The 14,917-nt window shown below is 45.3% G+C and overlaps 1 protein-coding gene across 1 annotated transcript in view; it reads right to left on the bottom strand.

Annotated features, from left to right (window-relative positions):
* SHCBP1 (SHC binding and spindle associated 1) overlaps window positions 1–10,487 on the bottom strand; it is a 38,924-nt gene extending 28,437 nt beyond the window's left edge. Inside the window, exons 1-4 of the mRNA XM_019456054.2 lie at window positions 10,361–10,487; window positions 7,573–7,740; window positions 7,275–7,390; window positions 5,648–5,856 (exon numbers count right to left, since the gene is read on the bottom strand). Coding sequence (XP_019311599.2) covers window positions 5,648–5,856; window positions 7,275–7,390; window positions 7,573–7,740; window positions 10,361–10,469 — 602 coding nt within the window. The 5' untranslated portion in view covers window positions 10,470–10,487. The remainder of the gene's footprint in view (window positions 1–5,647; window positions 5,857–7,274; window positions 7,391–7,572; window positions 7,741–10,360) is intronic.
* Between the last annotated feature and the right edge of the window lie 4,430 nt (window positions 10,488–14,917).

Here is a 14,917-nt window from a genome sequence, read left to right on the forward strand (position 1 = left end):
CGGCCTAAGACGGGCCATCTTGATCAGCTCCCTTACATTATCACTTGGCAGGACCTTGTAGAAGACCCACCCTCTTGGCTTAAGCCCTTCCTAGCCCAGCTCCCTCTGGAGCCAAAGCCCATTCTTGCTTTGCAGGGGACAAAGAAGAAGAAAAGTCTTACCCAGCCTTCAGCACCCCTCTACCCTGTCCTACAGGGGGGTACTGAAGAAGAATTAATTTTTTCCTCCCCGTATAACCCCTCTAGGATGCCGGAAGAACACCAACCTCCCCCTCCAGGGGAGGCAGACGCTGTTCCGAGAGCAGGAGGCGGAAACGCTCCAGCGGGAAGCCCGCCCTTTACCAGACAAAGGGCTCAGAGGGAGCAATCCGCCTCTGCCGCCGACTCCACCATTCTGCCCCTGCGAGCCACCGGACCCCCAGACGCGGAGGAGAATCAGCCCCATCACTATTGGCCTTTCGCCACTAGTGACCTCTACAATTGGAAAGCTCAGAATCCTAAGTTTTCCGAGAAACCGGCAGGGCTTATTGATTTATTAGACTCTGTTCTTTTTACCCATCAGCCCATGTGGGACGATTGCCAGCAGCTTTTGCAGGTCCTGTTCACGACTGAAGAAAGAGAAAGAATCCTCAATGGGGCCCAAAAACTAGTTCCGGGCGCAGACGGGAATCCCACCACCAACCAGGCTCAGATAGATGCCTCCTTCCCCTTAACTCGGCCCCAGTGGGATTTCAACACGGCAGAAGGTAAGGAGAGGCTCCGGGTCTACCGCCAGACTCTAATGGGGGGTCTCCGAATGGCTGCTAGAAAGCCAACCAATTTGGCCAAGGTAGGAAATGTACAACAGGGAAAAGATGAATCTCCGGCTGCCTTTTTAGAACGGATCATGGAGGCATTCCGTACCTATACCCCCATGGATCCAGAGGCTCCGGAAAGCAAGGCAGCTGTTATCATGGCCTTTGTAAACCAATCGGCCATAGACATTAGGAGAAAATTACAGAAAATAGATAGACTAGAAGGAAAAAATCTGCAGGACTTACTGGTGGTAGCCGAAAAGGTATATAATAACCGGGAGCCTCCTGAGGACAAGCAGGCTCGCGCCACGGCAGCTGCCAGCAGTAAGCAGACTCGAGACCTGGCCAGAATACTACTAGCTACCACTGCTGACTTCCCCGAGGAACGAGACCGCCATCTCCAGCAGCTGGCAGACGACGCAAGAAAAGGTAAAGGAACCACCAAGGGGGGGAAGTAGAGGCTGCAGAAGGATCAGTGCGCATACTGCAAGGAGATAGGGCACTGGGCCCAAGATTGTCCAAAAGGGGCCGGCGGGAAGGGAAGCAAGACTGATCTAGTAAAAGTCCTAGAGCTAGATGAACTAAGTGATTAGGGGAGTCGGGGTTCGGACCCTCTCCCCGAACCCAGGGTAACTCTTAAAGTGGAGGGGACCCCTATTGACTTCCTTGTCGACACCGGAGCACAACATTCAGTCCTCCGCACCCCACAAGGAAAACTAGCTAGCAAGAAGTTCTGGGTACAAGGGGCAACTGGTATGAGCCAGTATTCATGGACTACCCGAAGAACAGTAGATTTGGGAACGGGCCGGGTATCCCACTCCTTTATGGTAATACCAGAATTCCCCTACCCGCTTAGGGGACAGGTTAGGACCTGGTTAGGGGTTAGGACAGGTTAGGGGACAGTTAGGACAGGACTTACTGACCAAGATTGGAGTTCAGATAACTTTCAAACAAGGGGGGCCTCAGGTCACCGATGGCAAGGGCCACCCCATCCAGGTCCTGACCATGAAACTGGAGGATGAATACCGCCTCCACCAGGAGGCGCTCTCGAGAGAGGATAATATAGACAGACGGCTACAAGAATTCCCCTCGGTTTGGGCAGAGACGGGGGTGGGGGGGATGGGACTAGCCGCTCATAGGACCCCAGTCCTGGTAGAGCTCAAGCCAGGAGAGAGTCCGGTAAGGATCAAACAATACCCCATGTCTCAGGAGGCCCGGAAGGGGATCCAGCCACATATCCGGAGACTATGAAGCCTAGGGGTACTAGTTCCTTGCCAGTCTGCCTGGAACACCCCCTTACTGCTGGTCAAAAAGCCTCACACAAATGACTACCAACCGGTACAAGACCTCCGGGAAGTAAATAAGAGGGTCGCGAACATACACCCAACTGTTCCCAACCCATATACTCTCTTGAGCTCCTTGGCGCCCTCCAGGGTCTGGTATACTGTACTAGATTTAAAGGACGCCTTCAGTCTGCCGCTGGCACCCCAGAGCCAACCCTTGTTTGCCTTTGAGTGGCATGATCCGGAGGAGGGCTACAGTGGGCAACTCACCTGGACACGGCTACCTCAGGGATTCAAAAATTCACCCACCATCTTCGACGAGGCACTACACGAGGACCTGGGTGAGTACAGAAGGGAGCACCCTGGCCTCACCCTTCTACAGTACGTCGATGACATCCTGATTGCTGCCGACACGGCCAAAGACTGTGAGCGAGGGACCCAGGACATGCTGACTACCCTGGGAGCCTTAGGGTACCGGGCATCCGCGAAGAAGGCTCAGATATGCAGGGAGAGGGTAAGTTACCTGGGATATATCCTGGAGGGCGGACAGCGGCGGTTATCAGATGCCAGAAAAGAAACTGTCCTAAAGATCCCTACTCCCACCTCCCGAAGAGAAGTGAAGGAATTCCTAGATCAGCCGGCTACTGCCGCCTCTGGGTTCCAGGTTTTGCTGAGATCGCCAGGCCCCTATATGAAGCTACCAAAGAGGGGAAAACATTTAAATGGGCTGAAAAAGAAGAAACTGCCTTTAATCAGTTAAAAAAGGCCCTCCTAAGTGCCCCAGCCCTGGGCCTACCAGACATTACGAAGCCCTTCCACCTCTTTGCAGACGAACATAAAGGAATAGCAAAAGGGGTTCTAACTCACGCCTTAGGCCCCTGGAACCGCCCAGTGGCTTATGTGTCTAAGAAACTAGACCCAGTGGCTGCTGGCTGGCCGCCATGCCTAAGAATTATTGCAGCGACAGCACTCCTAGTCAAGGATGCAGACAAACTGACCCTAGGACAGGAGATCTGGATCATGACCCCACACGCCATTGAAGGGGTCCTGAAACAGCCTCCGGATAGATGGATGAGCAATACACGTATGACTCATTACCAGAGCCTCCTACTCAACCCTCCATGAGTGCAGTTCCACCCCAGTGCAGCCCTCAATCCTGCAACCCTGCTGCCCGACCCTGACCTAGGTGCTCCATTACATGACTGTGCGGGAATCCTGGAACAAGTACATGGATTCCGGATGGACCTGACCGACCGGCCCCTCCCCGATGCCGAGGCCACGTGGTTCACTGATGGCAGCAGCTTTGTGCGGGACGGACACAGGTATGCAGGTGCAGCAGTGGTCACCAAAACGGACACCGTATGGGTGGAGGCTCTACCCTCCAGAACATCAGCCCAGCGAGCAGAGCTCATAGCCCTCACCAAAGTGCTGATGCTGGGAGCTAGAAAACGGCTTAACAACTACCGGATTTGGGAGACCCAGTTTTACTAGACCAGCCCAAATACTCCCAGGAGGAGTTACAGCAGATCAAGAAACTCCCCATAGCCCAGGAGATAAAGGGATGGTGGTATACACCTAACAAGGAGCTCATGCTGCCAGACCGGCTCGGAGCACATGCATCGGTCTACTCACATGGGGGCCCGAAAATTAAAAGACTTAATCCGACATGACAGAATCAAGATTCACGAACAGGACACCAAAATAGAGCAAGTTGTATCTGCCCGCAAGACCTGCCAACTCACCCACGTGAGAGCCACATCAAATAAAAAAGGAACCAGGCTCAGAGGCACCAGACCGGGAGCCCAATGGGAAGTCGACTTCACTGAAGTCAAACCAGGAAAGTTTGGTTTTAAATATCTTTTAGTATTTACAGACACCTTCTCTGGCTGGGTGGAGGCATACCCAACCAAGCATGAAACGGCTCAGACGGTGGCTAAGAAGCTACTAGAAGACATCTTACCCAGGTATGGTTTTCCTGCCATGGTAGGATCAGACAATGGACCAGCTTTTATCTCGCAGGTAACACAGGCAGTAGCCAAGGCGGTGGGGGCAAACTGGAAATTACATTGTGCTTATAGGCCCCAGAGCTCAGGACAGGTAGAAAGAATGAATAGAACCCTAAAAGAGACCCTTACCAAATTAACCATGGAGACTGGCGGGGACTGGGTGACTCTCCTACCGCATGCCCTTTACCGGGTTAGAAACACTCCTTACACTCTGGGTTTTACTCCCTATGAGATCATGTTTGGCAGGCCACCCCCTGTTATTCCCAGCCTTTGAGCCGAACTTATTGCTGAGTTTAAAGATCAAGAACTTTTTCTTTCCTTGAGAGGGCTCCAGAGGGTGCACGAGGACATTTGGCCGCGCCTCCGTGCCATCTACGAGGCTGGCCCAACCCCGACACCTCATCAGTACAGGCCAGGAGACGGTCTACGTCAAGAGGCACCACCGAGAGACCCTCGAGCCGCGCTGGAAGGGACCCTACATCGTGGTGTTGACAACCCCCACCGCTCTCAAAGTAGACGGCATCGCGACCTGAGTCCATCACACCCACGTTCGGCCAGCGGGCCCCTCCTCGATCCGGAAGGACTTCATCACGCGATGGGCCATCAGTTGGGACCAACACAACCCGCTCAAGCTCAAGCTACAGCGCATTCAACCCACCTAATATTGATAACTGTTAACTCTGCTTGTCATTGCTCATGCTGCCGGGAGTCCCCACGCCCCCCCAAACATTACCTGGCAGATCATAGACACCAGCTTGGGGACAATACTTAATCAGACCTCCCAGAGCCACCCCAGGGACACTTGGTTCCCAGAACTTTGCATAAACCTCCAAACTCTGTTCCCCTTGTCACCATAAATGCAGCCGGTCCCATGATTGTAGCGGTCCCTCAGCTACATGACAAGGGGGGAATAAAAGGGCGGGCCTATGCCGGCCAACTCCATCTTGTTCTGTGTCCTTCACCTTGACCACACCTCCTCCCCTTGAGTAACTCCCCCCCCCCCCACCTGTCTAACAGGACTCGGACCCTTCCCCAGCCAATCGGCTGAGGCCATAGCCATCACCTCACCAACTGCCCCTAGGCCCCAATACAACCTTTGTCCTTTTGAAACTCGCTCTCTCTCCCTGGTATCTCACCGCTGCATCGGTGCAGGTAGGGGATTGAGCTCGAGCTAGCTCGACTAAAGGCTCTTTTGCTTTTACATCGGACTTGGCTCCCTGGCGGTATTTGGGGATCACGAATTCTGGGCATAACACAAACCAAATGAAGAATCCCGTATCTTTTGTTAACATTTGAGGACACTGAATGAAGGCCATACAGGAATTCTTTGGGTTTTTTTTTTCAACTTTTCTATAAGTCTGAAATTATCTCAAAATGAAAACTTAAAACCCTTTTTAAATTTTTTTTAATTTAAAAAAGATTTCCCTATCTTTGAACATTTTAAAATACTGCAATGACCAACTTTATAATTTGAGTTTTAAATCTAGGTATATAATGCAGACCAGAATTACTGCATTTCATCCAGTCTCAGGCCACAAGGTTATTTTTATCAACTCTCTTCCTACCTGACATGTTCAACTGCAAGAGCTGTCTGGTCAAATACTCCAGAATCATCAAACACCACCCACAGCTCTTGCAGGGGCAACCGATGTTCCTTCAGATCGAGGAGCTCATTCATACACTCCAAGGTAAAAGCGCTCACTTGAGATTCACAGAGGTACGGGTTGGCAAGCCTCACTACTGCCTTCAAGGCTGCAAAGTCCACATCTGTGACCTGAAATTTAAAATGTTACTTACATGGAAATAAAAATTAAGACAAATATAAAACACTACTTACAGCCTGATTTTTTAAAGCATGAAATGGGAACACAGAGCCTTCTTCCATAATATAAAAAATAAACAAGAAGGGCCTTGTTCTTACCCATATGGAGCTTACATTGTAATTGAGAATTGAGAAGACAAACAAGACTGTGATAAGCATTTGACAAAGCATAACTAGCAGGGGTGATGGTCTGGTTTTGCTGGGATGGTAGGGAAAAGTACAGGATGAAAGGGAAGCAGCCATCTGAAGATCAGGCAGGTGAAAAAGCCCTGTGGCAGACTGGCTGCTGGAGCAGGAGAAAGGCAGTGTTTTTTGCTGGAACCAAAGGCAAGAAATGGGCAAGGGAAGGGGCAGCAGTAGATGAAGTGTGAGAGAGGGGCAAGGAGATCAGGACAGAAAGGGCATTGGAAGGTACTTGGGTTTTGTGTTCTCTAGACAAAGAGAAACCACAAAGCCAACACCAAGGCTTTAGTAAATGCAATGCATTAGAGGTTTTAAGCAGAGGAATGGCACATTTCTCTTTTAAAACAATGACTCTGATAAATTTTAGAGAATAAGTCAGGGTGGAGGTGGGAGATTGAACATGGACAGAAGACATGGATTGTAACGACACTATCATAATCAAATTAATAGGCCTTTACTGCAACCAAAGATATTAGCATAACCCAAAATTCAAAAGTCCCCAGGAACAGCTGCCACCTACTGCCTCATACATAATCACTGCAGAAAGTGATGTCATTTTAAAAAGGAGCTGCAGCAACAACTTGTATTCTTACTCCCTGGTTTAACATTTTAGTTTAACAGGGTTTTTTGTGGTCTAGTTAACAAACACTGAGAAAAATTCACAGCTATAATTAGAGTGCAAATTTAGTGTAAAAGGCCCAGTCAGCTGAAAAATAAGATTGTTTTTACTTTTGACAATGGGACACATTATCAAGAGATTAACCACATATCTACAAATTTGTTAGGCAAAAAAATAGGCCAGTTTTTAAATGCCTGGTGGGTTTGAGCTACTTAATGGGCTACAACTAAGAAGGTAAAAAATTAATTGAAACTCGGTTGACTTCATAATGAGGCCTCTTTATTTCTTAAATGGTCTCAAATACCTCCTCCACTTCATAGATTTATAAACCATTTCCCCTTGTCAAAGGACACTGAAACTTACACCACCTCAATTCCCTGGTAACTCCTCCTTGGCTGCCTTTAAAATTTGCAGAACATTCCATACACCATGACAATTAGATGTGAAAAACATGCTATTTTCAATCAGCTCATAAACTTTAATTAAAAATAAGCACTTTGGCTGTAACAGTCTGAGGAAAAGTGCTTTTAGCAAGAGACAAATGCCTTAACAACAGAATTAAATTTACCTCAACCAGCACCTCAAACACATTAGTGTGCCAGACTGCCCGCCATCCAGATGGTTCAAGGACCTTCTCCAAGAACTCAGCTGTGAATTCTCTTACTTCAGAGGCCTTGCAGTCAGCTACAAACAAATTAAACACAATAAGAATTGAGACTGCATAAAGCAGAGAAAAGTTAACAAATCTACTTAAATCCACTTTCTCAGAATCAACTGGCAAGTCTGAGGGACTCAAATAAACAATCTACGTGTAAACTGAAAAGATAAAAGTAGTAAAAAAGAAAAAAAAAAACAACCCTACTTACCTAAAATGTAATCTTGATAAGCTCTGAATCGCTCATAGAACAAAAGTTGACTTGTCTGGAATATTTCTGGGAAATGAGTCTTTCCTTCAGGCACAAAACTTTGTAAACTAGTACCCCGCTTATCATGATTGCTACAATCACTGCATGAATCTTCATCTTGGAACAGAGCTACAAGAACAATGAAAATAAGCAGGCTTAGAAACTCCAAACAAAATATAAACAAGGATTTGGGAGCAATGCTTTATTTACCTTTATCACTGTCAGAAGAAACCAGTTTTCCAAACTTGAAAATATCACAAAAACCAAGTTCTACTTTGAAACAGTAAGAACTTAAAATGTTTCATAGGTTAGGTCTTTGTTGTTCTGTGAAGTTTTTCACAGAGGCAGAGGAAAAGGGTTGTTTTTGATTCACTGTAAGTTACCAAAGATCTCCTTTAAAGAATAAAGCTGTGATTCTTACTGTAGCTAGCAACTTATAATAATGGTCAAATATCTTACAGTATTTTTTTCCCCAAAACAATTCCATAAAGTTTCATTAAAGTTAGGAGCTGCTTTCCTATAGTCCTTCTCAAAATAAGTTGAAGCCTTTCTTTATTTTCTTCAATATCAGTCTGTCAATGGCCCCTCAATAAACAAGGATGAGAGATTCTTAATAATGCATAAGGTTTACTTCGCTAAAGCTACTAGGTTCCTCCTCACTAATTTCAGTAACTATGTCTAAGGAAAAGATTAGAAAATGCTAATCACATTAGGTTTGGGCTGTATGTAATTATGTTTTATAAGGCATGATTTGGCCAGTGGCATATCTAATTCTGTGTAATGCGATGTTTTTAATAGACAAAATGGCTACTAAATAAACAATGCAAAGGGTAGCATTTGAGCTGGCAAAATAATTTCCATAGGTTATCTGAGACTGTTATTAACAACAGTCTTCCCACCCCACCCCCCAGCTCCATGTATTTTCTCCTTGCTTTGACTTCTTTGCTTCTGTTCAGGCCACCAGAGCTACTTGACCTCACAAATGACCCACAGTGTACTCAGAGGTCTACTGCTCACAAATGCCAATGCACATGAAACTAAAAGGGCATCAATACCTCACTAGCTGTGGGGCAATCTCTCTGTGCGTCAATTTCCTCTCCTATAAAGGAAAGGTGAAAATAGCATGCTTATTTCAATTAAATTAAGATAATTAAATTGTTAATCACAACAGTAATATATAAATAGTATATATAAATGTTAAAGAAATAATACCTTTGCCTCACACCCATTAGGATGGCAATTATCAAAAAACAACAAGAAAAACTATCAGGGAAACAAGTGTTAGTGAGGATATGGAGAAAGAGAAACTCTTGTAAACTGTTGTAGGCATGTAAAATGGTACGGCTGCTATGGAGAACAGTATGGTGGTCCCCCAAAGCCCTAAAAATAGAATTACCTTATGACCCAGCAATTTGACTTCTGAGTATATATCCAAAAGAACTGAAAGCAGGACCTCCAAAAGATATTTGTATACCCATGTTCATAGCAGCATTATTCACAATAGCTAAAAGGTGGGAGCAATCCAAGTGTCCATCAATGGATGAATGGAAGGAAATGAATGAAAAAGGAAGGAAATGCTGACATCTGCTACACCATGGATGAACTGTGAGGACATGATGCTAAATGAAATAAGCCAGTAACAGGAAGAGAAATACTGTATGATTTCACTGATAATGAGGTACTTAGTCAAAATCATAAAGACAGAAAGTATAATGATCATAGCCAGGGGATGAGGGAGAGGATGGGAAATTATTGTTCAATAGGAATAGAGTTTCAGTTTAGAAGATAACAGAGTTATGGGAATGGACGGTGGTGATGGCTGCATAACGGTCTGAATATATTTAATAACACTGAACTGTACAATTAAAAATTAAGACAGTAAATTTTGTTTTATGTGTATTTTAACACAATACAAAAAAGCAAAGGATACCTTACTTCAGCACAATTCTTTACCGCCACTGTGAAAGCATTACTTTTCACACATTATTTCACTTAATCTTCAACATTCTGTTAAGACCATTGGCTCTGTTTTCCAGAAAAGAAAACTGAGGCCAAGTGACTTTTACCAGGTCACAAGAGGGATAACTAGTGGAATTAAGTCATACATGTTTTCTCACTTTGCCAAGTCTCTTTCCACTACACAATCCAACTGCAAATGTTAAAGGAAAATTCTGAACAGCTTAAAAATATCAGGACAAATAATAATAACGGAAATCTCCACAAAGAGGTAGACAGGACTGAGAATTACACTTCGGTTCTATTTTTAGACTGTCCCACATTGGCTCCCCTAACTTTGGGCGTGTCACCTACTCTCGGTGCGCAGGGCTACCTAGGCCAAGGGTTCAAGTTTCTTCTCTGTCAGTTAAGGGAGAATGGTTCATGATCTACCTTGAGCTGGAGATGAAAAATAGGAGACGTCTCTCCACAGGTGAACATGCACAAAGCACCCGAAAGCCCACCCAGATATCCAGGTTGGAAATTCCTGGCCAGGCTCAACTCCCTCCAGTCTCGCGGAAGCTGAAGCCAGATGGGGCGGGGAGAAGGGGAGATGCCCAGGGTATCTTCCGACTTTGGCCTCCTGAGAGGCGGTCGGAGCCTCGCACTGTCACCACCGCCACCCTTGAGAGCTGGGTCCGGAAGCCCAAATAAAACCCAGGCGCCCTTTGAAAGTCCCGACGCCCCCAGGACCCCGCGGAAAGGGTCCGCCGCTAGAAGGCGGCTCCTCGGGCCCGGCATAACGGGTGCTCACCTTTCTCCAGAGGCGCTGTCGACTCCTCGACCCCCCAGCCCGTGCGCTCCGGCTGGGGAACCATCGCCTGCGACCCCAGCCCGCCAGCCGCCAGCAACCCGTCAGCCATTTCAAATTTCCGCGGGCTACCGCCTAGCCCAGTAACAGAATGACGCAGGCGTTTCTGATTGGATAGTGGGCCGAGGCTCTTGGGCCAATTAGAGGTAGGCTTACGTAGCCCCGTTTCCGAACAAGCTCCGCCCCCTCCAGCTTCCACTAACCCCGGAAACAGCGCCTTTGCGCCACCTACTGGGCGAGCGGACTGCTGTTCTTGTCCAAACTCTTGGTCTTTTGTTTACTGGGACAAAATTTAACTGGAACATAATTCGGGAAGATTTCTGAAACACTAACAAGCAATGCCTGGAAATGGGTATTAGAAAATGCACTGAATTGGGGATCAAAAAGCAGTATGTAGACTTGTTTTTGCCATTACTAGTGGTATTACCTTGAGCAAGTCACTTCACCTCTCAGGGCATCCTCAGTTGTAATAGTGTATCAGTCTAGGTGGCTGCGAACCTTTCACCACGACAAATCAGCCTCATTATCTCTCAACCCCTCCCCTCACCTCTCTCATTTACTATGTACACACAACACGCTCATGCACACACGCAATATTTTCAAAGAATGTCAAATTAAGTTTAGTAAGTAAAAGTATGCTTTACCCATATTTATTAATCAAAGGCAACTGTAATCTCCAATAATAACAGCTAACATTCATTAAGTATTGTGTGCAAGACACCCTCCTGCATGCTTTACCTTCACTCTTTTCTTTTTCCAGTTTTATTGAGAAATAATTGACCTACATCACTCTGTAAGTTTAAGGCACACAGAGTAACAACTTGATTTACATATATTGTGAAATGATTACCCCAGTAGGTCCAGCTAACATCCATCTTCAAATATAGATACAATAAAAATAAAAGCAGAAAAGAATAAAGGCAAAACATTTTTTCTCCTTGTGATGAGAAGATTTAGTCTCTTTTCTGTGGATGATACAGCAGTGTTAGCCATAGTCATCATGTTATACATTCATACCTGCATTATTTTTTATACAATCTTCAAAAAAATCCTATGAGACAGGAAATAATTTTCTTCTCATTTTACATTTGAGGAAACAGAGTCACCAAGAAGTAAAATAACTTGCCTAATTTAACCCAGCCCAGCCAACATTACAAACCAGCCAAACTCTAGAAGTCACTCCATTATGCTTCAGACGGTGGTGACTAGTCAGAGCTGAGATCGGCCAGTTATAGCAGAGGTTACCAGAACACCAGCTGGGCTAAGTCCCACAGAAAGCCAACAGCCTGATTGTGACAGGCTACGCAGTCTTGTCAGAGGGAAAATGTATCCACTTACTGCCTTGAAGGAAGACCTTGGGCTAAAGCCTCTCAGATCCCTTATGACTGAAATGAAATGGGGGTGGGGGGAGGCAAATGTGGAAACCTGCACTTAATTCCACTAGCTTTTCCAGAAAATGCAATTTCTTTAACTCTTGTGTACAGCATCTGACCTTACACTTATTTGTTCACGGAGAAGATATTTATTGAGTTCCACGAGGTGAAAACACACAAAACAATAAAATCAAGACAAGTACCAGGCCTTGAAGATTAAGCTAGCTTTCTCATTATTGTCCTTTTAACCCTCCCACCCACAAACCCCGAAAGTGGCAGGATTTCTCTCACCTTTCCCCCTCAGCCCTGGAGACAACATAGCTCTCATCTTGTTCAATTACCAAATACTTCATCAACCATCAAGATATTACCCAAACCAGTGCTTCTGGAAAAGCCTTGAAAGGAACAGGAGGCTGCAGAATCAAAGACAAAATACCTATGCTGCTTTAAACTCCATTAAGGACAAATTATTTATTAAACTGGTTGCATTTCCAAACCTACATTAATATTTATACATTACCTGTTTGATTATATCAAAAGTTTTTAGTTTTCCCCTAAAAGGAGACCTATAAGGAGCACACCTTTCTTGAGAATTTGCCTTCCCTGCCCCTTCCCCGTATCCTAAGGGAAGGATTTTTTTCATTCTTCCTTTCCACCTGTAGCCCATCTTGACCTTCCACCTACCCTAAATTGGGATGGCACCCATTATTCCCACTCTTTTTTATATCTTTGCTCTCTTTCTCTCCACTAGGTCCTTATACTATGGTCTACGCAACGGCTCAAAACTAACTCCCCTCCCCCAAAAACTTCCTAAAGCCCAGTTGCAATCCTAAAATACAGCCCACATGCTTTCTTTCTCTATAGTGCCTTTCTCTCCTGCTTTCTTGAATGCCAATAGCTCCCTCCAACCTCACAAGCAGCACTGATGCCCACCACCCCACTTCTCTTCCCTTGGCCTCTGGGACCTTACTCTCCTAGTCTTCCTTCCTGCCCTTGTTCCTCTTCCCTCCCCTCAGATTTCCTAAACCTTAGGGTTTTCCCAAGGACATGTCCTGACTCCACCTTTCTCAGGAGGTAACTTAAGTGAGTGAAGAGGGCCAAGTGTGGACTGTGGCAATCACTGTGAGCACACAGGAAAGTTGATTTGCTAATTCACTCAACAAATAATTAACATATAGAGTATAAACTCTTTGCAAACAAGACAAGTAAGCAACCAGGTAAACAAGACAAGGCCCCTGTCTGCATGGAGTTCACCGCCTAGTGAAGATGCACAACAAACAAGAAAAATACAACTAACAAGCAAGAGTCTATTATGAAAAATACTAAAAAATAAAATAAAATTTAGTAATGTGATAGAGAATGATGAGTAAAGAAGACAAATTCGGGTTTTTATGTGAAAATGCTTGATTTTCAAGTAACAACTATTTTTTTTTTAAATGTAAACACTATGGAACCCAGAAAAGCTTATTTCCTAGGCCAAATCTGGCCCACAGCTCACTAGATTGCAGCCTGTGCTCTAAGCCCCAACAGCTCAAAGTGTAGCCCAGGGACCAGGAGCTTGTTAGAAATGCAGTCTCTCTCCCTTCCCCAGATGTGCTGGATGGAAATCTGCATTTCAAAAGGATCCCCGGTCCCCAAACAACAGCATTTGTATTTGACACAAAGGCCTTCAAACCTAACTTCTCTCCCAAATTTAGTTCAGTTTTCATCTTCCTGCTGGAACACTTGACCAGGAATTCCTGTCCATGATTCACATTCACTGTGCGGTGAAGCCAAACCCAAGTGCAGCTTACTTGCCAGCTTATATGACACTCATCTCATCCCACCTTCCCTGCCACAGCCTCATATGACCACTACCATCTCCCAATCAGGTTGTCAAGATGGCATCTGGGAAGTCACTCCATCTGAGAAGACTTTACCCACCCTCTCATTTGCTTCCAAAATTAATTGCTCCCCTCTTGCTGCTACTACAAGGGTCTCAAGGGTAAATGCCTGAATGACCAGCCAAGTGACATAAGAAGTGGGCACTGGTATAAGTCCCATGGGAAGTGGTGGGTATAGATCTAATGTTGCCATGTTGGTTTTCCAAGAGAAGCCAGAAATCCAGATTTTTATAAGAAATCTCCCATACTAAAAGGTTGGTAACTAATTTTTAAAAACTTAAACATTGTGCCAGCCAAATAAACATATCTGTAGACCATCAGTTTGCAACTTCTGAGATTAATCATGACATTGCTATGGGTTCTTTGAAGACAAGTACCTCATCATATTTATGTTTGTATTGCTGGCACTACTACTAAACTTCACTTATTAAAGGGACAAACTAAATGAATACCACTCCCTTTATATATAATGTGTTAAGAGAGAGACAGACAGACGGACAACACGCCCCAAACGGAGTCACTTGGGCTAAATCCACATCACCAAATTGAGACTTAATACCTAATTTAACTGCAGTTTCAACCTCCCCCAGGACTGTAATCTTAAACCATTAAATCTGGAACTTCCTGGTTAGCACTAGTGAGGTAATCCACCTGATAGACCCCTTCTGCCTCCAAAGAAAGATGAGGTAACCACTTTTTCCTTGTCTCTGTCCCCTTCTGCCTATAAAATCTCCCATTTTGTTCAGCTCTTTGGAGCTCCTCTCTGCTAGATAGGATGTTGCTCAATTCATGAATTGCTGAATAATGCCCATAAGACTTTAAATTTTTTTCAGTTGAATTTTGTTTTTTAACAAATGCAATATTACGATGCCATTAGCCAAAGGCTCGGTTTTAGAATCAAGTGGCCAGGGGTCTGGACCATTCCTGCTGCTGCTGCCCAGAGGCCTCCTAGAACCACAGATTCATCATTAACCTATTTCCTGAGGCAAGGTCACTGAAGGCTACCTGTACTGGGGGAACTTCTTCTCCCAAACCAGTCCACTAGCTTCCCCAAGGATAGAAACACCTCTGTGGCAGTGACTCATTGTATAGTTGAGGGGTTTGACCCTCTGGGAGTCAGGGACCCACTCTAGTCGCACTATCCCACTATAGAATGTAACTACACATCCACATGCATGAGTTTCTGGAAGCAGAGATAAATCAGGATAGAGAGGACCAATTCTGACCATCACAGAAAGGTAGGG

This window comes from Panthera pardus, unplaced genomic scaffold (genome assembly GCF_024362965.1).
Source record: "Panthera pardus isolate Hobbes unplaced genomic scaffold, ASM2436296v1 HiC_scaffold_18, whole genome shotgun sequence".
NCBI classification, from domain to species: domain Eukaryota; kingdom Metazoa; phylum Chordata; class Mammalia; order Carnivora; family Felidae; genus Panthera; species Panthera pardus.